The 25,365-nt window shown below is 42.5% G+C and overlaps 1 protein-coding gene across 5 annotated transcripts in view; it reads left to right on the top strand.

The window, feature by feature from the left end:
• The window catches only part of FOXP1 (forkhead box P1), a 381,899-nt gene that overhangs the window by 344,906 nt on the left and 11,628 nt on the right, over positions 1-25,365 (top strand). For 2 of the 5 annotated variants that reach the window (XM_082288837.1, XM_082288841.1), the window contains 8 exons: positions 599-686; positions 6,540-6,623; positions 15,056-15,257; positions 15,353-15,432; positions 16,073-16,174; positions 20,841-20,962; positions 23,030-23,099; positions 25,008-25,046. In XM_082288837.1, coding sequence (XP_082144963.1) covers positions 599-686; positions 6,540-6,623; positions 15,056-15,257; positions 15,353-15,432; positions 16,073-16,174; positions 20,841-20,962; positions 23,030-23,099; positions 25,008-25,046 — 787 coding nt within the window. The remainder of the gene's footprint in view (positions 1-598; positions 687-6,539; positions 6,624-15,055; positions 15,258-15,352; positions 15,433-16,072; positions 16,175-20,840; positions 20,963-23,029; positions 23,100-25,007; positions 25,047-25,365) is intronic. The other 3 variants (XM_082288838.1, XM_082288840.1, XM_082288839.1) reach the window with 3 other exon arrangements.

The following is a 25,365-nucleotide window of genomic DNA, read 5'->3' as shown; positions in this document are numbered from 1 at the left end:
TGTTCTGGATGACTTTCTGTTTCTTTTGGATGAAGAAGATTTGTTTTACAGTAACTGTCCGTATTTTTCTCTCTTTTATTGGTACATATTTTACACATACTTATACACCAAATTTTATATGGTTTTTTGTTCTTTTCACGATCATGTCTTTTATTTTTTTAATCATGTAAACATGAGGGTTCTGTGGGATTTAATTATTCACATATTGCATGTGTCCATTTAGGTATATCCAGCATCTTATAGTAAAGTGATACAAAATTATATATGAAATTATCTTACTCTGATTTCTTGATCTTGTTTTCATTTGCCTAAAGGAGGTAAAAAAAACTGTTCTGCAAAATTTGTCTTAATGTATAAATGAGCCTTTTGCTGAAAAATTGTGAATATAATATAATATAATATAATATGAGATACAGTGAGTGATGGGAAAAAAACAAGCCAAAGCAGGACAGAGGAAAAAAATTGAAAAATTATCTTAAAAATCTCAATATTGATGAAAACGTGCTGGATAACATTCAGATTGCTTATTCATCCTGGTAACTACTTTTTCCTTTTTGTTTATCCATTTCACTTAATGATTTTCTGTGTATTGTTACAGACATCTCAACAGTGAGCATGCGCTGGATGATAGAAGTACAGCCCAATGTAGAGTACAAATGCAGGTTGTACAGCAGTTAGAGCTACAGGTAAAATAAAATTTATTTTAATATTACCTCAGTATTAATCAAATCCAATTCTCGACAGCAGTAAAAAATGAGTTCTGCTTTTCCCCCTGTGATTGAAAACCAGCTTTCAAAACCTTCTTGTAGTAGTTTTCAAAACGATCAAAAGAAACTGCAGCTTCATTTCCTCTTTCCTAAACCGTAACTTGTAAAGAAATAGGAAACTTAACCAGGCTGACTGATTGGAAAGCCATCAGTTTGTATCTAATGCTTTTATACCCACCTGGGGGGCTGGAGGGGGCGAGGGGAATATGGTCCCCTTCATTTGGAGTTGTTGGGGGAAATGGTTGATGTTTCTTTCCAAACGCTGCATGACCTGGCTTGTTTGGTGGTATTTCATGTACCTAATACCCTCCATGTTGTATTACTATTATTATTACTATTATTATTATTACTATTATTATTATTACTATTATTTTTTTGCCGTTTGTAGCAAATAATTTTTTTTGTAAACTGCCAAAAGGGGGTGAATTGGAATATATTGATTGTGATGCAAAGGTATGAGCTGTTTGTGTAATTGCCTTTCCAAGTGCTTCCGAGTCCTTTCTGTCTCCCTGCACCTCGCTGCTCTGGCTGGGCAGCTGTGACAGTGTGTCTGTGTGTAGGCAAGAGGTTAGCAAAGAAGGGGAAATTAAAACAATGTTGTACATTATATAGTTACCAGCTATTGAAAAACCTATTTTGTATGCAAGGCAGCAGTGTAGAGATATATGGAAAGCCTTGGGCTAAGTACAGAAGATAATTACATTTGGAATTTTACTGAGTTAAGTCATTTATAGCTTCAAATAGTTGGAGAGAAAAATCAGCAAAACCACACTTAAACTTCTTGTTGTTTCTTTTCAAGATAAGCATTTTTAAAAAATGCCTTTTATCTTCTTATCTTACAAATTACCCTTTTTCTTTCATAGATATTTCCTAAATTTTACTTTCAGGAACACGCTGGTCATGACACTCTTTCACTATTAGCTGAAGCAATATAAACTATTTTAATACAAGTTTTATAAAAATCAAACTACCAGTCATAAAATATCAGAGTCTTGCAGAAAGTGTTATGAGGAATGGTCTGTTATTTTAACAAGTTTCTTGGGAATTAGGAAAAGAAAAATAAAAATCTGCAGTCTTCCTGGTAAACTGAGAGATGAGATAATCTTTCACCAAGGTGCAGTAATATTGAGGCTGAAGGTAAATCTAGATTCTTCAGTTACAGTCAGCTTGAAAAGCATTAATCCTTCTCTCCCACAGTCCCTGGGAATGGCTGTGCCTGGAACTACAGGAGGATGCCCTGCATTAAACAGGGACAGAACAGAGATACTTGCTTCCCACCTCTCCATAAGCCCTTGCCAGTATTTTTGAAAGGTTTATCAGCAGTGCATTCTGCTAATTGCTCTAAATGACTTATACTTACAGCTTCACACCCATTTAGTGCTGGCAGTGCTCAGAGTCATTGTAAGGGAAAGCAGCATAAGGTCCACAAGACAGGACCATAATTTCAAAGTGGTGTGACGGCCAGAAAGTTCTGGATTTAACAATCATATGAGACACAGATATGAGCAGAGTAGGTAGGATGAACTGGAGGCCTGATTTAGACAGGAGTGTTGATAACAGAGTGAGGCCATCTCTGCATTGGCCAGCAAGGACAGGTGGAGGAGGAGGAGGGTGGTCCAGCTTCTGAAATATACCTGTAGCTTCCCTCTTCTCCCTCTCCTTTCATCCTGTATCACTTCTCTGATAGTTGAAAAAAGCCCCTAATTATGTAGAAGGATTTGCCTTCCAGTCCCTAGTTTATCTGGCTGGTTTTGCACAGAACCATAATAAAACAAAAGTGTGGCCCCCAACGATGGGCTGTTCAGAGACATGGTCAGAGGACCATTGACCTGATACTCAGGCCATGGAGCAGTTACCAACAGAGTGATGACAGGCCCTTTGGAGACTGAGTTTTGTGAGCTAGATAGAAAAGGGACCCACATCCTTTACCCCTGACCTGCAGCACTGGTGAGCAGCTTTGCCTTACAGTGCAGCTGAGAATTCCCAGCATTAGGGTCCAGCGCCATGGCAAGATCTACATTCCCCACCATTTCATGCATGTACAGCCCCATCAAAACAAATTCATTTCACCTGAGACACGTCATGTTTTCAGTGTGATAGACCCAAATGATATCCTTTTGTTGTTGTTGTTTATGCTGTTACTTATTTTACTCATGATAGTTTTATCAGTGTTAGAGATAAGTGTAATATCTTTTGAAGAAAGTAATTTTTAATCAAAATTTTGGAAAGAAACAGGTCAAATCTGTTCCTTTGTTTGATTGCAAATGCCCCTTAGCAGAAACCTCAAAGTTTGGTCTTAGCATTTCCATCACATCACATGCTTCAAAAATCACAGGCAAGGTAGAAATCTTCTCATATTTCACTTTGTTTAAACCATCTTGACATGATCATTTGTTGCCATTATAAATAGTGAAAATTGTGCTGCTGGGTAAAATGCAAACACAGGGAGCATACCCCTCTCCTTAGCTAGTTGTTAGCTGGAGTAGGACATCCATTTTGCAGCACTACCTTTGAGTGGGAAACATTTCAGGATAGCAGCAGGGCTATGATAAGTCTATAGAAGTGTCTCCTAATGGGAGAAAATTAAGGCAGCTGGCCATTTTCAGTGTAGTGAGCACTGCTTGGGTCTGTTTTCCTACAGCATCCATTGATACTCTTGAAAAGTGGATTCTAAACCTTTATAGTGCACAGCCTAACTAGGCGCAGAATGGGAGGGCTGTGTTTTGGCTGCCTCTTGCATTGCCTGTGACTGGCTTCTTTCTTCTTTGTCCTTGGTCTGTCAAAAATCCTGCTGCTGAAGTGCTCTCCCCTTCCTGTTGAATGCCCTCACTGGGTTTTCATTTTCCCATTCCTGATTCTTGCCTTTATTTTCTGTCTGGTTTTCCTCCTGTGCAATTTCTCCATCATCTATGTTTCTAATGCCTTTCCTCTTGCTCCTTGGTCCCTGCCTTGTCTGGAGCCCTTTCTGGCCTGTGCTTTCTGTGCTTCCCTCTCCTGCCTTTTCTACTGGTGTAGTTTTAGGATTTAACCTCTCCAGGGCAAGCTGTGTATCTTGGTATCCAAGCTTGCAAGGCTTGTACCTTGCTCTGGATGTGTTTTTGGTTGAACCACAGTTAGGCACTCACATGTGCATCCAGAGGTGAAGGAAGTCTCACAAAATCACACTTACGGAGAATTGGATGGCAGTCTGAAAACTCCCAGCGTGCAGAGCTTTCCAAATGGATAGAGGAAGAAAGAAGGAAGTTTCAGATGGGCTGTATTGTGTTCCTGAGGCCCCATGTACAGAGCAGATTCGTACCTCTGCATCAGAACTATCCTTGCCCAACAACATTATCAGTAGATCAAGAGCATTTTTCCTGCTTGCTGACTATTAAGCCCTATTTCTGGGCCATCTACACTCCAGTGATTGCCACCAGTGAGAATTTGCTCCCACCAGTGGCTGAGCAATCCCTCATGGCTTCTTTTGTTTGACCTCACTGACCAGAGGGGCTACTAGTGACCACTCTAGTTTTATATCACTACTGCTTCCTGACCTAAGGGAAAAACAGTTTAAAGAAATTCTTCAGATTTTTTTACTTCTCTTCAGTGCTTTGAAACCGAGAGACCTCTATTTTTCATAATTTAAACTCCTGCCTAACTGGGTGAGTGTTTGAATTCCTAGACTATGACAAAATGCTAGCGTGTGTCTGCCTGAAATGTCGAGAGGATCTTTAATAACCTCCATCCACCAGATTCGGCGTTAAAAGCATTGCTGAGACGATGAGTGGAAACACTACAAACAAGGACCCCAGCGGTGGGAGGGAGGTGCCCCTCTCCCCTCTCCCTCGCTGCGGGGGCCGGAGGAAGCGCAGCAGGGTGTGCCCTGTGCTGCCAGGGTGCCATCCCCTCCTGCCGCCACACCAGGGCTGGCAGGAAGCTCTCAGGTGCCTGCCTTTTATTTATTTTGGCTATGAGATGTTGTTCTTCTGCAGTAGCCTGCAGACCAAAATTTAATGCACGGATGACCCCGCCAAGCAGCCCATGTGCCCAGAGACTGCTAGGAATGAGGGATTGCACAACAGAGCTGCGTGGAGAGCACAGCTATTTCTTGGCTTAATTTGTTTTGTATGAAGCCCAGCAGCTGAGGGTGAGTTCTCTGCCTTCTCTGGAGAGGTTCTCAGAGGACTCTCAGAGGAAGAAGTTCCTGCTGCAGTGCTGCGATAAGAGCCCATTGCTGCCCTCAGCTCTCCCATGAAGTGTCCAGCTCAGATCAGGATGAGATTGCAGGAGCTATGCCATAGGTGTCAGGTTTTGTCTCTTGCCATTCAGGTTTTTGACCAAAAGTAGAGGAGCCATTTGAAAAGTGCAGTAACACCATTTTTTCCTTTATTTAATTCCTGTCTTGGAAACTCCAGTGCCAGTTTTTATCCCATCATGGCGCAGTCAGAAACCCTTCGCCTTGTGAAGAGCAGGACAACCTTGGCCATAAGGTTATGAGTGGGGATTTATGATCAAGTCTCCTTTTATATACACTTAGCCCCACTTTATTGCTGCAAACAGATGACAGTGATAGGGTGGGCAGGTTGTTTAAAGTTTTGCTGGAATGTGAGTGCAGTTCTCCTCTTGGCACCAGGAATCTGGCTTGTCTAAAGCAAAACCTCAGCTCTGGGAAAACTGGCATTTGTAAGAGCCTCATCCAGGTCCTGTTGGAAGCAGCAACCTTTATGTTCGGCATGCAGGTTAACAACATCCCTTTTTCATTAGTATTCTTAACATCTTTCCACTGTAACTTTTTTTGAAGAGCAGCCGGAGAAAAGTCCTATTCACACATTTTAAAATTTAAAATTCACACATTTTAAAATAATTGTTTCCAAAAATAATGAAATTTAGTGCATTGAAATGCATTGGAAAGCCAACCAGGCTATAGATGTATACCAGTGCTCCTGAGACTCCAGCTGTGTGGATCTCAACCATAAAAAGCAAGAGACATTGAGAGCAGGAGCTTTGCCCCAACTCTTGGGCCTGAAGTGGCCAATGGGAAAGGGTGCCAACATCAGTCTTGTGGCATTGGTGCCCAGGGATGAGTGTTCTGGGGTGATGGCTGTTGCTTTCAGCCTTTCCCACCCCACTGCCCTGCGGCTTATGCCAGAGGGATGCTGGCAGCTCCCACAGCAGGTCCTGCCCCATGCTCTGGGTGCCTCTGCTCAGGTGCCCAGCCTGGCTTCCCAGGGTGACCTACTGAGGGCTCTGCCACCTTCTCAAGTCAGATCAAGGTGCTTTTGGACCCAAGGCTACCCGCAGAGCCCTGCGGAGGTGCCTCGTGTGGTTTAACCACCACTGTCTGTGCTCTCTGTGTGTGCCACAATGCCTGTGTGTGACGTGAAGCCACAGCCCATTGGTGCCACTGGTTTTCTGCTCTGAAAGGAGGAAAATGCATCCTAGAACCGCTGCCTTGCTTTCCTTCTGCTGCACCTCCTGAGCTGGAGTGGGGCTGGTTAATAAACATGATTCACTGTTGTCTTTTAGCTGTCAAGGCTGGAGTGAAGCTCTTGGTGCCAGCAGGTCTAGCTCTTCTCACTCGAGGGCTAATGCATTTTGCTTTGGGAAGCAGTGACACCCAGCACCACGCGTTCACTTTACCTCACGAATAGCCCATATACAATTTCCAAACTACTCAGCAATAAAACTCTTCTGTCTCATGCCTCGGTGCCAGCTGTTTAATTAGGAATAAGCAGAGGCTGGGTTTTATTTGTACGACTAACAGAGGATATTTTTTTTTCTCTCCCCTTCCAGCTTGCAAAAGATAAAGAGCGTCTGCAAGCCATGATGACACACCTGCATGTGAAGTCAACTGAACCAAAAGCCACCCCTCAGCCTGTAAGTACCGAGCTGTGCTGAAAGCAAAAAACCAAACCTCACAACAAACCTCTCTTTCCTGTTCCCCACTGGAGCCCACACTGTGGAGCCTGGCCCACTTCAGAGCTGATTGTGGGGAGGAGATGGGAAGCACAGCCGGGTTTTGTCATCCCCCTCTCTTCAGGGAGTTTCAAAGTCAAGTTTGGTTCCAAAGCTGAGGCACTGGGACTTTTTCTGGCCTCATGTAAGTCACTTTGCATCAGTCTGACTTGGATGAAATCTTAGGAAGTGTTAGGAAGGAGTTGTAATTAAATTATATTTAGTATATTTATTTTGCTTTCTCCCGGTCTGACAGACATTTACTGTAGAAGTGACTCTGCACGTTTTGATGATAGTCACGGTTACCCAGTATCAGGGTTTATACTGTTGAAACTGAGAAGGGAAACCTCCTCTGCTCTAGGTTGCTCTTTAAAGAAGGGGGAGCAGGGGAAGCAAGTGGCTTTGCAGCCCAGGAAAACTCCTGGTTACCCCTGAACCCAGGAAAATCCCCCATCTCCTTCGCTGACTGAGATGACCCTTCTTCAGCTGTTGTTTTCTCTCAGCCTCTTAATGCTGAAAGTGTTCCTTGGAGCTTCCGACGATTATTCAAAATGGAGAGAGTGCTTTGCTTCTTGATTTTAAGATTTGTAAGATTTAAAGGTACACTGGCTTTACTTGATTTTGCTTTGAGTCATTGTGTGAAAATTAATTGAGCGTTGACAATCTATAGTTAGTACCAGCAATTTTAATCAATATGCAATGATGCAGCATAATGACAAAGTATTGGTTTATCTGTTTTGACTGATTTTTTTTCTATAAATAAAGCAAACACACACCCATATATGCGTGATTTATGGTGATAGAAATAAAAAGGAGTCAGACTATTAACCCAGCAAATATGGTAGCCTGCCAAGATGCAGTTGGTAGACAAAATTAATGTCTGAAACAGAACACATTACAGAGATAGAGAACATAAAATCATTAAACACTTCGCGCGCACATTTTTACTAGAAAAGGATTTCTCAGTTTCCGTGTAGTTGGAAATAAATGGCTGCAGAAGTGCATAGGGAGGCTACTAGATAGAAAATTGCAGGCTATTCAGTAACACAGGAGCAGATGTCAAAGTCAACAGGAAATTTCCTTGCCTTTTTGGAGAGAGTTGAGTGGTAGGTACAAACCTTTCCATTTAAGCTGTTGAGATGCCTAAAATTGCATGGTCTGGTGGACACCAGCCCTCTAGAGTAGAAACTATTGGTGGTATCTATAAAAATAGCATTCTTCTAGCTCCTCATATCCATCCCAGCCTGAATGCAAATGCTTCAGTGCATTGTTGGAAAAGTGTGTAGACCCAACAGAATGGGGAGGAGGTTTGGTTTCTATAGCTCTTACTGGATTAAAAATTAAAACAGCGGAATAATCTGGGAGTCTCAAAGCACTCTGCCTTGAGGCCTTTCATAACAGCAGTGCCCCTCAGGAGGAAGGATTACAAACTAAAGGGAGGAAATCATCAGAAGGCGAGCGGTGTTTGGCAAGGCAGCTCGTGATCGATGCCGGGCCGCCGAGGGCAGGAAGCTTTGGCGGGTCCTGTAGGCTACGGAGATACCAGGCGGTGTCGCCATGAAGATTAGTGTTAACAGCTAATAAACAGGGAAAAGCAGTGGAAAAAAAACCCTGAACACAGGGGGAAAAGGGCTGTCTTGATTAGTATTAAAAATGTTTTACATTCTGGAAAATTATAGCTTTGTTGGGGACCTCCTACTAAATTTATTTTTAACTGCTCTATTGAAAATTCTGTACCACTAGTCAACATTATCTCTCAGTTGCTCAGCACAGTGTTTCTTTATTAAAAGAAATAGGCATGAATATTTTTGACTGAAAAATTAATAGCTTTTGAATTCATACACAGCAGGTTTTCTTTTGCAAAGAAGTCCAATATCGCTGCACAGCACTTCTATAACCATTTATTTAGAGTCCAAGTCAAACCTTTGACAGCTAGAGCAGTGTTACAAGCCAACATAAAGAACTCCAAGATGTAAACCAACAATAGGCAGTCTGTGTGAGGTTTGCCATTGTCAAATACATAGATTGTTTGGATTAGTTTATGTAAATGTACTGTTGTATTACCCTTTGGAAAAAAAAAAGATCACATTTGTGTATGAAAAGTGGTTTCGTTCACAGGCAGCATTATAAATTCCTTATCCTTTAACTTACATGTTAGAAGTAAAAATTGGTGCCTGACAGGCCTATATTGTGTGGCACTCTGTTGTTGGATTGAAACTGCCTTCTTTTCATTTATTGAAATATAGAAAAATTTATTATAGATACCATCTGATAAATCAGAAATTATTAAAATATGTATAGGTGAAGCATTTGAAAATTAATTATAAAATGTAGAAGTATAGTGTTTTGCATAAATTGTGCTCTCCTAGTGAAAAAAATACACAGGCATTGCATAGACTCTGCTAGACCCTCATCCTTTTAACTCAGTGGGATAGGACTTTGGTAAAAAGATCTGATGACCATTATTGCACTGCAAAGTAGTCTTTACATCCAGTAATTAATTTTTTTTCTGCCAACATAACTAATGCAAGGTGTGTGTTAGAACTAATATATTATGGTACTTCGGTGATTTTAAAGGAAAAAGCAGCTGCAAATCCAAACATAGCAGTGAGTTGGGATTTAAAATTACAGCCTTTTCATGACCAAGGAAATGTTTTTATTCTCTTTAAAGGATCTTAATTCTTGTTTTAAACTATTTTGTTACTGGCAGGTAGTAGGGTGTATGAGCATCTGTGTTAACCACGTGCCATGTGTAACCCACTCTGACCACTTGTGCCATCTTTGCCTTCAGGGCTTTGGGTGGTAGCTGAGCGGGTGGTGTTGGACCACTTTGGACTAGCTGGACCACAGCCAAGTTCTTGATGGTTGTGCGTCAATTCAAAACTCACCCAGCTCTGGGGAAGGGTTGCTTGTCTGATTTAGTGATGTCCATCCATCCCATCCCAACCTTTGAGTGGCTGTAGCTCTTTGCAGTAATTTTGAGCTTGGGAGGGGTGGTGGAGTGGCCCCTGCATTTCAGCCCACCAAGACATCTGCTCAGTAAAGCTCTCTAGTCCTACTAAAGTCGATGAGATTTAAGTGCATTCCTGTGTAGATAGTGTTGATGGCCCAAATCATTGGCAGACTGCATGGGCAGGGAGGTGCTGACAGTGTCTGGTTCTGCTCCCCAGGGGCTGCTGGGCAGGCAGGAGTGGGTCTGGGGTGGGGGGGAACATCCCAAGAGTTGGGGCAGGGCTCAAGATCACCTTTAAAAACACCCAGCTTTGTAATGGAAATGCTCAACAGCAGCACTTTAAAAGAAAACGGAGCTCTCTCAGAACTCAACACTCAGAGCAGGCAGCGTTGTTCCCATTCGTGCTGCACGTGTTGTTTTGGTGGGACTGAGGGGCCTGAGTAAAGTGAGAACAAAGCCATGAGACAGAATATGCTGTGACATGTTTTGGTAAGGTGAACTTTTTTCAAGGTAAAAAAACAAAACCACAACACAAAAGCCGGAACAGCGATTTCTCAAGAACTGTCATCCTGGTTTTGCTATTAAGATACCCCCCCCGACATGCTGTTTTCATCAGTGTTAGCCATCAGCATAATAGGTTCAAATGGAAATGTGCTTTCTTCTGGGAGGATTAACTTGTGTCGAAGTTCATAGGAAGGGAAGGAGAAGGAAAAAGCATCAACCAACCAAGTAATTCTTCATACTAGGTGCTACAACCATCTTTTAAAAATAGACAGAAAACTTTTAAAGACCCTTCTGGCACTTTAAATAAGATGCACTGTTAGATATCCCTTCTTTAATGTATTTTTTTTACCATAACCATAGCAGTTAGGATTGTTTTGAAATACTGTTTTTAGCAACTGTAATAACAAAGCATTAAAAAAAAAGAGCCTTTTAACTGTTGAGGTAATGACTGAGCATTTTAGCTGCTGTAGCCATACTTTATAGTTTGAAAAAATAACGATATGCAGCAATAAAGAGAGATTCTCAAGCACAACAAAAGCTGTTTTTATATACTGGTTTTCATTAAGTCTCACTCCTCAGCTTCAGTTTCCTTAGTATTCCTGCCAATAACAACACCTGCTAAGTGATTGCTGCCTGCCAGGCTCTGCATCCAATACACTAATGTGTCCAGGCTGAAGCAGGGAGAGGAAGACACAGCACTGAACAAAGTTTTAGGCCCAGTATTCACTTTCTCTCTCACCCTTGGTGTCAAGAAAAGGAGTTTCTTCTCCAAAGTATTTCGGTTTCAGGAACTCAGTGCAGGTAAGTCCGCAGCCCCAGCTGGGTCCAGAGCAGCAGCACCCATTGTAGAGGAGTCACAGGGTATGGCCTCACTGTGACACTTAGAAACACTTTTTTTTTTTTATTTTTTTAAAGAGTTTCAGTGCTATTTTATGTGCAACTGCTATTGTCATGTAAAATATTTACACAAAAAGAAATCAGACTTAGTCCTAGTGGGAGAGCCACTAACTGGAAATCTGTTTTCCAGGGTGATGGAGTGGGTTACCTCTCTGCCTTGTTGATGTCTAAAGAAAAAAAGCAAATGACTCAGTTTTCACCTTCAGTAGGGAGACATGGCTGTTTCTTGAAAGGGAACGCTGAAACAATTATGGCAGTTATGAATGCCCAAATCAAAACAGTATGAGGAGTATTCTCAGAAACCAAAAGTGAACAAAGCAATCAACAAAATTCAGTGATGGAATTTGCAGAATTTTAGGACTTAGAACTGTTGTGGGATTTGGTGGGTTTTCTGTTGGTTTTTTTTTTTCCTTATTTTTGGTTTTGGTTGTTTTTAAAGGCTGGAGGAGATCCTCCCTCCCCCCATTCCCAGGACAAATACTACAAAAACATTTTAACTCCTTGGTGCAGGGGTGTACTTTCTGAGTGCCCACGTTGTGCATTGCTGCAGTGCAACAGTTCTTGCTTGTTGAAGTGCTCACTCTGTGACTTGGGCTCCTTCCCCTCTGCCAGCAGTGATACTCATCCAAAAATTACAGTATGTGGGAAACAGCCTGTGTACAAAATACCAATGTGAACAACTTTTCTAATCATAGTAACTTGTTTTTAAATAGCAAATGCAAACAGGGAGAAACCGTGTAGAGTTTCCATCAGGAAAAGAAACCCTCCCAGCCCAGTCCCTCCCTGATCTTTGCCCTGCACAATCATCCACGGCCGCTTCCACGTTTCTAATTGACGCCAATATTAAGATTTAATAGTTTACCATTCAGATTAATAATTCAAGATGGCAACAAAACCAACACCATTCATAATTTGTTATTCTGCTCTAATTCACAACTGATTTTTCAGCCTTGGTGCTATCAATGCAACAAAGGAAGCGGCAGCGAAAGGCTGCAGAGGGAGGCAGCCCTCTCCTCCCTCACCCTGGCTCGGGTTTGGGGAACCCAGCTGGAAGAGGAGAGTGTCATCAAATAAAACATGGAAAACGGAAAAACTTCGCTAGCGATGGACAAGGTCGTGTTTCATTAACTTGTTGGTTCAGGCTCACAAATGGTCGTCGGAGGTGAAACGCAGCAGATTCGCTGCGTTCCAGCTTTTTGTTCTCTCTTTCCTCACAGACTGCAGTCATGTTTAATTTGGAAACTGGGCTCCTTTGGCAAATTAGCAATTAGAACAATTTTGTGGGAATATGTATATGTGTCATTAGGTTTCCTGCAAATTAATAGCGAGAGCAGAGGTCAGGCAGAAATTTTCCACTTGACTGCAGCTCCTCTGTTGAGATTTGGCACTTTGTTTTGGAACGGCCGCAGCTGCTCAAAGCCACAGTCTTCCTTTAGGAACTGTCTTTTAATTAGTTTACCTCATAGCCATTATTACAAATATTACTGGCTCCCCTCCTTGAAATAAAATTACTGTTTCTACAGAATATTCCGGTGACATCTTGCACCACTGCACATTGATGGTGGGGTCACTTGGATGCAGCGTTTAATCATTAGATCACCTCCATAAGCATCTCCTAATTAGAGTCCTTACAATACAATTTTATCTGGTAATTAGCTGAGATTGGCTGCTTCCTCTGTAGCTTATTAGTGGCAGCCCAGCAGTGGGTGTGAATCACAGTGTCATTTGTCAAGCCTGTTAAAGCCCCCCCTTTTGCTCGTCCTCTTCTGTGTTTATTCCTCGTCGCTACCTACGCTGAAAAGCCTAAAGAAATGTAACTTGATTCAGATTCTTCAAGCAGGGAGTGCTGACCTTTGTGGATCCTTTCTCAAGGTTCCCTAGTAGAAACAGATTAAATGTTAAGTTTTTACATGCTGAAAAAGGAAGGGGACTCTTTTGAAATGGAGTAGTTGGGAGCCGTAATGATGAAGCAGGAGCAGTGATCTTTCCAACGGGAGGGCCCGGCTGCCGGGCCTGCACTGAGAAGGGCACTTAAAATTGATGCAAATTTCCTTGCAGTTATTGGACTGTTAAAATGTCCATTTAGAAACTGAGATAAAATACAGTAGATTTAATTTCATGGTGAGACCTGTCAGTTGCACTGTTATTATCATCACTGGTCCTTTTATCATATGTAATAGATGGATAGATGGATAACAGGGAGACATTACTATATATATGTCCCTAATCAGTGTCCTTAAATCAGGCCAGTCAACGAGCAGACTGGGTGGCACGTGGTGGCAGTACATGGCACCAGGAGGGTTTAAACCTTCAGACTGCAGGTAGTGGTTCATGCTGGAGCAGGGATCAATACCTGCATTTCTCCACCTTCACCATCCCTCTCTGGGTTCATGCTCCCTGGCTTTGCCACAAAGTGTTAAAATCTTTCCCGCTGGAAGGTGAGGAGTCATTTGTAAGCACCTGCAGGGAAAGGTGTGTGTCTGCACGTCTGCTGCTCACCACCTTCTTCCCTTGGAGCAGCATCCAGGTTGTGCCAGGAGTTTGTGGCTGGGGCTTCCCTCAGCTCCTTCCCACTGTCAGGAAGGACAAGCAATCACAATTTATCTTCCCTCAGCTGAGCCCTTTCTGTGGGTGATGGGCTTTTTGTGTTGGTATCCTCTCTGTAACAGTACAGCTCTTTATTTTCCACGACCTTTGTTTGGGATAAATCCTATTATTTTTAAAAAGAAACATTATTTGTGGCTATTAACTCGTATGAGGGATGCTAATAGGAGTTTTCTTATCTGGTTAGTTTCATACAAGGAAAATTAATACAGTGCCTTATGGATAAACATGAGATATTTGGGGGCATAGCTGCGTCGTGTGCCTTGCCTTCATCTCAGAAGGTTTAATGTCTAGCAAAAAAGGAATTTTAATCACGAACAAAAGTTGTAAAATTCTGGCCCTGTTAAATTCAGTGGGAATTTTGCTACCGACTTCAATGGGGTCAGGATTTCACCAGTATTATTTGTGAAACCGCCTAAGGGAAAGAAATGTGGAAGTAGTCAAAGAGCCCTTTTCTCGGTCGTCTTCTGTGATGTTGTAGTTAAGGGATCGGATTGTTTGTTTAAAATACTTCAGCAGCAGCGACCTATTGAGATGGAGCATCGTCTTTCAAAGGACGTTGTAGGGCAAAAAGAAAGGGTTGGGGAGGAATGTGGATGCTGGTTATATAAATAGGGTTGTGTATCGAAAAGAGTCGGGTTGGAGCTGGGTTTGATACCCAATCCTGGAGGCAGGTGTGTTTTACAGCCTGCTGTGGCACGCTGCCACACCAATGGGGCTGGGCTTCGTGCAGGTAACACCAATGCCTTCCATCCTAGGAGGAAAAAACAGAGTGGTGCCACTTGTGCTGGGCTGAATGCTCACAGTATTTCATGCACTGTGATTAATTAAATTATTCCAGTGTTAACCTACTCTGGGCTTTGCTTCTAAAATGGATGAACAGAGAGGAAAAAAAAAAGAAAAGCCCAAATGCTGAAGAGAGAGATTGCGTTTCTCCCTAGCATGTCCCTAGGAAAGTCTTGCCTTTTATTTTAAGCCTGATGCCTTCAATGAAATATCCAAGAAGACTGATTAGAAGCCATGCATAATGATAGAATGGAAATCAGAGAGGTGTGCGGTTTAGACTGTGAAACAATGAAACCTGAAGTAAAATATTAAAATGATCATGTACTGTGCAAGATCTTCTTCTAATATTTAGATAAAAATCCATGATTCATTCTTTTGGCAGCAGGCTATGTTTTTTGGTTTTTTAAACCTATTTGGAAATCTGTATATGTATTTATCATATTTATTTCCCTTTGCTGGCTCCTGATGGAGATGTTACAGCAGCACTTTGTGCTGAAGCTGCAGTGTCTGCTCTGAACTGAGGGACACTGTGGTATCAAGGGTGTCCTCTGCAGCCCTTAACGATGCAGAAATGCTGTTTGTAACTAAAGCCTCGTCCTTCCCTCCGCAGCTGAATCTGGTATCGAGCGTCACGCTTTCCAAGACCGCGTCCGAGGCGTCTCCGCAGAGTTTACCTCATACTCCCACCACCCCGACTGCGCCCATCACTCCTGTCACGCAGGGACCGTCAGTCATCACTACCACGAGCATGCACAACGTCGGACCCATCCGGAGGCGGTACTCGGATAAATACAACGTCCCCATTTCTTCAGGTAAAGGGGTTCTGCTGGCACAACCCCCGTGTTTGCCCACGGCCCAGCTGTGGTGATTGGGCTCTGATGATAACAGAACAACTGCTCTTATTTAGCAGATATTGCCCAGAACCAAGAATTTTATAAGAACGCAGAAGTTAGACCACCATTCACGTATGCATCTTTAATTAGACAGGTAAGCTGAGCCAAACACACGCGACTGGATTAGGAAAAAATATATCTCCCTATATGTGCACACTCTGGATTAAATAGATTTTCAAACCTTTGGTACGTAAGCGTGCTCAAATGCTCAAACCTTTACTATAAGGGTTTTTAGAACTGCAATATATAACATAATTGCTTTTGATTAAGTATTACAATACGATGTGATTATTAGGAAATTCATTTCACACAACAGTGAAAATGAGCCTGTTTAAAGATGGCAAGTCAATTATCACAAGCTACAGTAATCTCTGATCCCTAGAATTAATCTGAGCTCTAAATAATTACTGAGCTTTAATCAGCTAGTGAAATGTTTTGCATTTCTCTTTGATTCTGCTTTATGAATGACTAATAAATTAATATTTCTGTAAGGAAACAGAAATAAAAACTCAAAACAATTAGATAATTCCATTTTGAATTTTGCCATTGAACTGTTAAATACAGCCATTAATCTTAGTTCATATTGTGGAAACCCTCCTTTGGATTTTTTGCTCCAAATCTCTTCTTTTTCATTCTTCCTTTCTTTCCTTTTTTGTATCGGGCAAAGTAAAACTGTGAGTGTGTTTTGTACTGGTGTGCTCGTAACTGATCTTGCAATCGCTTTGCTCCACAAGGCCATCCTGGAATCTCCGGAAAAACAGCTAACACTAAACGAAATCTACAACTGGTTCACGCGAATGTTCGCCTACTTCCGACGCAACGCGGCGACGTGGAAGGTAAGGCTGAGCCCACCTCCTGCCTTTGCTCTCTGCCGTGTACAGAACCGACCTTGCTGATGACATAAATTGTCCTGACGTGGGGACATGAAAAATTCAGATCGGCAGTTACGACACGCGCCGGGTGCCTTATCTGCAGGAACAATTTGATATTTGGCAGAAAAAATTCCTCTGCCTTTGAAAACCACTAATTGAATCCCCATTATTGGCTTTTATGTTCTGTGATTATGCCATGAGTTCCTCTGTGTGGCTGCTACGAGCTGGGAAACTCTGGCTCTTCAGTCGGAACGTATTAGAAAATTAAAAAAAAAAAAAAAAAAAGAGGTAAAGTTCTTATGTCAGTAGAAGATACACTGTTCGTCTTTTTAGGTATGCAGGTTGTAATCACAACAACCATTTTTTTCCCTAGGATCTAAAGATCAGTGGATTTCTTTCCTCAGTCGATTGACTCTTAACTACATAAACAGCTGTTACAAACTTCCTCTCTGTTTTTTTTTAATCACACAGTAGAAGCTCATTGAATTTAATGCACAAGAAACAAGCCCCTCAGTAAGAAATGTCTTTAACAGAAATAAACTTGGGGTTTTGCACTTTCATTTCCTTTGATAAATATCACCAATACTGTTAGATAAGAGATTTGGGGAGTTAATTTTATTCTGTATTTTGGGGGGCCACTCTTTCACTTTATATACAGCACTTTAATAGTCATATTGGCTTCTGAATCTAGTGCAATCACAAATGAATGAATCAAATAACAGGATGTTGTGTTGCTGTAAAAACTGTACCCTGGTGCTTGGAATCTCTCTTAATCCAGACAGCTCTGTTGTTCTCAAACAACTTCAAATGACCAGGTCGTATGAATAGGTCTCATACATGCTGTTCCATCAGTTCTTTCTGTTTTTCCTGTCCCAGCCTGCATTTAGGATTAATTCCTTCAGCGGATGGAGCTAAAAATGGTCCTTGGAAGTTAGCTTGGTTTTTAGTGGCATGGTTACCGTTTCATTCGGATCCCAGCACAATTTTGTACATTTTCAATCCTGGTCTAGAAGCTCTCAAGTTCAGGAAAACTTTATGTGATTGGTGCTTTTATTCTTCCCTGCAGTTGGAAAACATGAGCAGTGTTTAACTTCGCAGCTTCCTTACTATCCAGAAAGGAAATTAACTTTCCCTGATTTAAGATCCTTTTAGACCTGCCTGTCTTTTGCTCCTGGAGTGGTTCCAGTAGGACTTTTCAGCAGCTGCAGGTGTGGGTGCTAAAGTAAAAATCCTATTTAGTTCCAGCAGCAAAGGGAAGTGGAGGGAGGAGTGGAAGAAGGCAGCAGGCAGTCCTGGCTGTATCTTCTGTGAGGCTAGTTTTGGGAATTAGCTTTTGGCATCCCATAAAATCCAGTCCCAGAAGCCAGTGCAGATACAGAAGAGGAGCAGAGATGCTGAGCTGCAAATCCTCAGGCTTGTAGAAGGGCACTGGGTGTCCCAGGGAGGCAGGTGCCATTTGGAGACCCCCTTCTTGGACACCTTGACCTTTTGCAGGTGTCCAGGTCCTGCTTCATGTAACAGGAAAGAAAAACTTCACCCCCACATCCACCAATGCCAGCAAAATAGACAACTGGTTAGAGTAGTGCAGATTTTGTGCAGGAGACTGCTCAGATTTCTGCCAGCCCCCAGGAACAGCAGGGATGAAAATGCAGCTCTGGATTGGCATGATGGGAAGCCCACGGGGCGCAGAACGAGCACAAGGGGCTAATTGCAGAATCAGAATAATTTGAATATATATGTGCTGATTTGTGCCCACCTTCAGCTAATGCTTAGGGGTCATTTGGGTCACTGTTCCCCAAGTTTAGGGTCAGGGTTTGGTGTAGACAATCTTCCCTGAGCCCTATTTCAAAAACACAGAAGAGTGCAAGAATAAAGACCTTTAAAAAATGAACCTCTTTCCCAAAATGCAGTACGGCAGAGCCTGAGCAGTTATTAAAATAACAAACCCTTTCATTTACTACATTGAAGCATGTTCAGGGTAATTTTTCTGCAAAAGTGGCTTGCATACAAATATTTTTAACAAGGTAAATATATAATCTTACAATAATAGCTCCTAATTTTTCTGTTAAGCTGATTGCTGGGGGAGCACTGTGAACTGGTTCAGACAGGTCAGAGGCAATGTCTGTTTGCTTTTATTTTTTGGAGTAATTTGCTGGCACTGAGTCAACAGCCATGAGGCACAGGCTGCAGGTGTGGCTCTGACACATTGGGGTATTGTTCAAATAAAACTGTTAGATAGCAAGTATCCAGAGGCAGGAGAAACACAACAATTTTTTTCTGGCATGAACTACTTAAATAAGTGATCACATGAAAAATAGAAAATGAGGGCAACACACTTCATGGATGTCTTGTAAATATTCAACTTCCCTGTCTCAGCATACCCAGCAAGAGCCCTGTCCCCCAGCCTTAACCATTAGTTGCAAATGGACTTCAAGAGAACAAGAACAGTCTGTAAAGTATTTCTCCAGCATTAAATTTATTTAAAGAAAAACACAAATATTCCTGCTCAACCCTGTCTTTAGAGACTATTTACAAACTCTGAGGACTCCCTTTGCTGGGTTTTGCCGTGTGCGTTTGATCAACTGCTGTATGAACCACAAGATCAGCTTTCACTGGGGGAAATAGCATTATTATTCTTACATTTTGTTCCAGACTTGACAGTGTTCCCATTTTCACAGGAAACTGCCTGAGTTACCCAGATGTGGGCCAGCAGCCCTGTGTCGGGTTGCACTAGCACGGCACCCACCAGCAGTTGCTGAGCTGGCTGATTTCATCTCGTAAGGTGTGGGGCGTTTACATGTTTTTCCTCCACCTCAAAATCAGGGATTTTGCCAAAAAGTCAACAGTACTGAAATTTGGAAGAGGTGGGAGGGGAAAAAAAACCCCATGAAAAAATAAGAGCAGGAAGAAGAAAATAAGGGCAGAAGGAAGCAGGCCTGATGGACAGGTTGACTTTCTGCTAGATTTCTGCCTTGCTGAGAGGAAAAGCATATTCAAGGTTTACTGTTTCACCAGTTCAGATGCAGATCTTTGTGGAAAAGCTGAAGTGCCTGCATCAGGCACCTACGGCCAGAGGAGATGTGTTTGCACTCAAGCATCTGCTGAGCAAAGGCAGCTCAAGCCCCAAATCTTCCACTCCTACCAGGGTGGGAATGTGGGGACTGCACTAGGCATGGCAGGGAATTGGAGAAGGAGCAGAAGACTCTTTGCCTTCCCCTCCCAGCACACACTCCACTGCCTCCTGATTTACATGACAAATGCCCTGTGCTACCCTTTGTTTGCACAGTGATTTAGACATTCACAATTAGAGCTCCCTTTTCACCATCCAGACCCCATGTTCATGAAAAAAAAGGAGAGGATGATGTCGGAAGGAAAAAAAATTGTCATCTCCTGGTTGCCTAGACCCAGGCCATGTGTTTGGCTGGCTTTGTGCCTGCTAACGAGTCAACCAGATTGACTGAATCAATGGTGCCAGTGAGGATGAAGTTTGTTCGCCTGCAGATTTTCAGCAAATGGCTTCTTCTGTTTTTCCTGTTTCCCAAGCCCCTTTCAGCAGAACTGGGAACAAGCTCCATGTACAAATTCCTATGAATTCCATGAACAATGGCTTTGAAGAGTCTTTTAGGTTGGAAAAACCTTTAAGACCATTGGGTCCAACTGTTGCAGGGCATTTGCTCAGGAAACTCCTGAAGCGGGGACAAAGCATAGCACTCCATTTGAGGAATAATAAGGCTCTCAGCACCGTGTCAGAGGGAGCAGGGGCAGAAAAGCCAACAGCTTGCCATGCCTTAGAGAGGTGTCTCGTTGTGTCTCAGCACATTGGAGGGGTTGGCCGTGCTCATCCTTCCCAGTGCCGAGCTTCAGGGTGGACATCCGGGCATTGGATGCCATGAGCACAGGTCGCTCTGGGTGATGAGCTGTGGGGATATTATCACTTTGTTTCAGAGAGCCCTCCTCATGTTTTCACTTGGCAGAGGCTCAGATCAGTCACTACAGTAGTCTGCCAGAAATAGGAGCCAACTTCCATATAAGAGCAAGCTGTGGAGGCAGGAGTTGGTGCCGGCCGGCCGGTGGGGTGCTGCCGAGCCCCTGGCCCGTGCTGTGGGTGTGGAGGGAGGTGCAGCACCTGAATCACATTAGCCCAGCTGTGGGAAACCACAGCAACACCAGCTCCTGCGCCTCACAGCTAAATCCAGTCGACTATACGAATATAAAATCTTTTCTGTTCTTTCTAACTGCTTTCTTTTCCAGGAGGGGAGAAATTTCTTTTTGCAGAGAGTATATATTTGTTTTGAAAAAGTCTATGCAATGTTCCTCTTGTGTTCTGTATGAAATGTGCTGTATTCTACAACATGCATGCTTAAAATAGTGGCTGTTCTCAGTCACACTGGGGATAATTGATAAGAATAATGTGAATTTTTAATCTTGGGTTTAAGCTTTCATATTTATTTTGTCTTTGCAAAATAAGATGTAAAGAGCCTGGGAAAGCAAGCGGGTGCGGGGAGGGGAAGGGGCTTAACATTGCAAAATGAGAACTGTCAAGCTGACTGTGCTGCTGCTGTTCTTGGACAATGATGAGCATTTTCTCATAGAAGGTTTTTGAATGTTTTCTCTTTTATACTTGCTGCAGAATGCAGTGCGTCATAATCTTAGTCTTCACAAGTGTTTTGTGCGAGTAGAAAACGTTAAAGGGGCAGTATGGACAGTGGATGAACTAGAGTTCCAAAAACGAAGGCCACAAAAGATCAGTGGGTATGTCCACCATGTTTGAACTTCTTAGCCTAGCTCGGATCATGCTTACAGTTTAACGTAGAGGCTTTTGGCTGCTAGCTGGTGTTAGACCAACCACAGGTGGTTTCGCATTGTCTCAGTTAAGGGAAACCAAGACAAACATCTCATCACTACTGTTTGTATGCCCACCAGTACCCTGACCCTGCTTGCTTGGTGTTTGTTGCATCACATGCTAGTAGCTTTTAGGTGGCAATGCATATTAACCCTCACAAACCATTTGCTTATGCTTATTGCATTTTATTTTCTTTTTCCTTTTCCTTGTATTTGATGTCTGTTCTGTCCCCGATCCCGTGTCCCTTTGTTTCCACTTCATCTCCTTTGCTGCTGCTCTTGTCCCAGGGTGCCATTCGCACCAACCTCTCACTGCATAAGTGCTTTATCAGAGTAGAGGATGAGTTTGGGTCCTTTTGGACTGTTGATGATGAAGAGTTTAAACGTGGCCGTCATATTCAACGAGGCCGTCCTCGAAAATACTGCCCTGATGAAAACTTTGGCGAGCTTGTTGCACAGTAAGAGCTTTTACTTGCTTTAATTTTTTTTTTCTGCTGTTGCTTTGCTTTGCATGATTTACCCATCTCATGTAGACTTGCATTTCACAAAATAGTGACATCACCTTTGCTGCTAAAGAAACTAAATTTTTGGTTGTTATGTGTATTTTGTGTGTCCTACTCTGATAATCCAAATGCCTGTAGTAATAACTCTACTCTGACATGTTTGTTAAAGCATTTATTTATAGAGCAATGTAGACTAAGATAATTATCCACGCTAGCACAGATATGCTGCTGTAGACGTGTCAGGAAGACAGATATATGCCAGGAAAGGCTTCAGATAAGTTTTAATTCTGATATTTTCCTTTGCTTTCAATTGTATGCTTTGTTTTGCAACTCCTAATCAAGAAAAGTAAGGTACTTACGAGACAGAAATGCTGAATTCACTTTAAAGAGTTTGAAAATGCAGTGAGACCAGCTGTAAAGATTATCAACAGGCCGTCGTGTGCCTACGAACAACCATGCACCAATATTCCTGGGCTTCCCAGAGGGATTTTCTTTGACCTTTACTTGAAGGCCATCTGTCCTGGACAACTGATCCTTGCTGGTCCTTGTTCAAGGGGCTCAGTTAAGACTCTGCTCACCATAATTTATTCCCACATTAATAAAATTAAAATAAAAACATGCCCAGTGAGTGATAAAACTTTTGGGAGATGCTTTGCATGGGCATTTTTTTACCTAGTCTCTATTTCATTATTTTTATCTCCCGATGGAACCATGATATTGGGATGCCTCCTAAAGAGAGAATGCATATGGTCCCCATTCCTTTTCCTCAAATCTGGTCCCTTATGTAAAGTTGACAAAAATAAGGGTCCAAAATAGCACACCAGAATATTTTTTACTAAAAAAGGCTTTTAGGGCAGTGTGGTGGTTTCTGTGGGCTGCCTGCCCTCGTGCCTCCTTGCCCACGGGCTGCTTGGGGTGATGGTGTGGGCAGCCCCTCACCATGGCCGTTGGCATGGCAGGGAATAACATCGATCAAATAAATCCTTTCTCATCGTGGTGCCCCCCTCCACTGGGAGAGACTCCGCTGCCAGCAACTTGGAGAGTCACTTGAATGAAGCAGAGTTTAAAATGTCCCGTGATGCTTTTGATCATTGCCTCCTCATGATGGACCTTCACTTGGTAACAGGCTCCCAGACACGACGAAAATTGGAGAGTTTCCCCTGAACACAGCTAAAATGAGCAGAGATGCCAAGATGTGCCACTAACGCAGGGTAGTAGAACACATGGTGAGGTAACGTCAAGAGATAATGATGTTCCTTATTTAGTAAAGGCAAATATGATAACCATAGCCGAAAACTCAGATATTTTCTTTAAATTAAAAATAAAATAAAAAAAAAAAGACACGAAAGAGAGCTCGTGTGGAAAACCAGTCTCAGCTCTAGTTTTCTGGTGGGGGAGGAAGCATTACGTGCTTGAAACACTCGCACAGAAGTTGGTTGCACTTAACTCTCCTTTTTATGTTTTTCTTATGCAGTAACCCTTCTCTTATTAAAAACATACAGACCAGCCACACCTACTGCACACCTCTCAATGCTGCTTTACAGGTAAGATTAATGACTGTAGCAAATATGCAACAGAGGCGTGTGTCTTCCCCACTCATTTCAAAATATATTAGCCTTGCTCTAATTAGATATTAAATTTTAATTCCGTTAAACTTTTTTCTTAAGTGCATAAAGCATCATAGTCCCTGGAGGCAAACACATATCAGGCTGCTTCAGCATTAGCTAGATGCTTAGCATTTTGAATATTGTGGCAAAAAAATTAAAAGTTCACTTATTAATATTTATCAGCAGTATCATAATTTCCATCCTCTTATTTCAGAATTTCACTTGAGGCAAAAATACCACAAGTGTAATTACTCTAGCACAGCTATTAATGTGCTGAATGATAGGATACTGCGGCACGTGACCTTCTATTGTTCATGGCTTTAAAGAGAAAGCAGATCATTTTTTCCCCCTTTTCTTTTAAGGGCTATTTTTGCATATCTTCCTATTGTTGGTAAAAAATAAACGGCGCGATTCCTATAGAAAAGAAAAGATCATTTTTATTGGTTTAAACTGTAGTAGTAAGACAAAAATTCTGTTTTTTCACGATGCAGAAATACACAAAGTGTGGGTACAGAATTAATAACTTGCAGCCTAAAAGTGTCCATGTCTCCAGCCCTTTTTCTGGTGCCCTTTTTCCCCTTTCAGCAAATTCCTGAGTCGAATTTTTACCTCAAAAACACTAGGTAAATTTGCTGTATAAACCAAAGATGCAAATGCATCACCATGCTGTGATTTGTAGTGGGGTCTGTGTGTTTGTGGGGGGGTTCAAACCTGGTTTATATATATTATAAATGAATCCAGAAGGCAACACCATGCATGGTTGCCCCCCAGGTGATTCCTGGGGGTCACCTCTCAAGAAGTTCACTGATGCCATGGGTATTTGCTTGGGCAGTCATGTTTTGTGGAAGGCTTAGCAGACTTCTCTTTTCAGAACCAAGAAACAGATTATTAGGAGGAAAATGATGTTTTACCTTTCTTCTAATTTTTTGAGTTTATGCAGTAACTCCTGCAAAACCCAGGAAAGTGTTTAAATGAAGCAACTGTAAATACCATTCATTAGTAACTTATTTTCCCTTGAGTCTTGTGAAGTGTGATTTTTAAAGACTGCTTTGTCTCCTGAATAGTATTAAGATTACAAGCACATTTTGCATTCATGAGGCTGAAAGGCAAAAATGAAATGATCCTGCATTTCTTCACATTGTTAACTATGTGACTAATTTCAATTAATATGCTTATCATATGGAACTGTTCGTGTTTTATTTCTGAAACACATGTCGTTGTCGTCATCTCCATCCATTCTTGTCTTTCGTGATAACCTCCAAACTGTTTCCATTCCCCACTTTTCCTGAGAGAGCCATGTCCTCATGCCCCCCATAGCATCATGTGCTCTGAGCTGATGGAGAGAGGAGCCTTGGCCAGATTTGCTACCACTGTAACCCCTCTAATAAGTGGGGGTGAATAATAACCATTGCACTGAGGCAGGTCCTCTTTTAGGGTGAAAATAAACCAGCAGGTTCCACATATCTCTCCCTGCCATTGGATTTTGGAGTCAAAATCCCAGTGGGTTATCTGGGGCTGTAGAGGGTCTGGGCAAATAATGTGGGTGGCCACTGCCTTGTGGGCAGTTCAGACCTCACTTGGGAAACAAATTCCTCTAGGACACAAGGCTGCCTTGCCTGCCAGGGCCTACATTCAGTCTAATTAATATTTGATGAGCAGTGTTCCCCCCAGCTTTTGTGGGCTCTGGGAAGGCCTGCTCCTTGCACATTCCTGTGAGCACCACGGGGTCTGCACGGGGGGCTGTGTGCCACCAGCATGGTGTCTTTTCCTGTGGGGTGACAGCCACCCCTCTCCTTCACCCAGACCCTGCTGACATGTCCTCTGTCTGTTTTCCCTCATGGCCAGGGAGAAGAAGCAGCTCTCTCCCCCCTCTGTCTGTGGAAGGTACGGGGACTCCAGCTCTCACCAGTTCTCTCTTTTGCCAGCGGGTCAACAGGGGCTCCCAAAACACCCCCTCCCCTATTACTGTCTTCTAGCAGATACTCCTTGTGTCCCACCTCTCCCGCAGTAAATTGCTTTACTGCAATTACAAGTTATCACTGTGGGTGAAGAACTTGAGTCATTATTTTGCCAAGTGCAGGAAATGTGAACCATTCTTTGCATCCCCTAATCACAATGAGTTTGCCGGTTGTTGAATCAAGAAGATAAAAATAATCCTCCCCGTTAGAATAGCTTTTGTAATCACGTGTGACACATAGGGCTG

Source organism: Coloeus monedula (assembly GCF_965178545.1).
Source record: "Coloeus monedula genome assembly, chromosome: 11".
Classification (NCBI taxonomy): domain Eukaryota; kingdom Metazoa; phylum Chordata; class Aves; order Passeriformes; family Corvidae; genus Coloeus; species Coloeus monedula.
The sequence above is the reverse complement of the archived record's forward strand: the minus strand, read 5'-3'. Positions and strand labels throughout refer to the sequence as shown.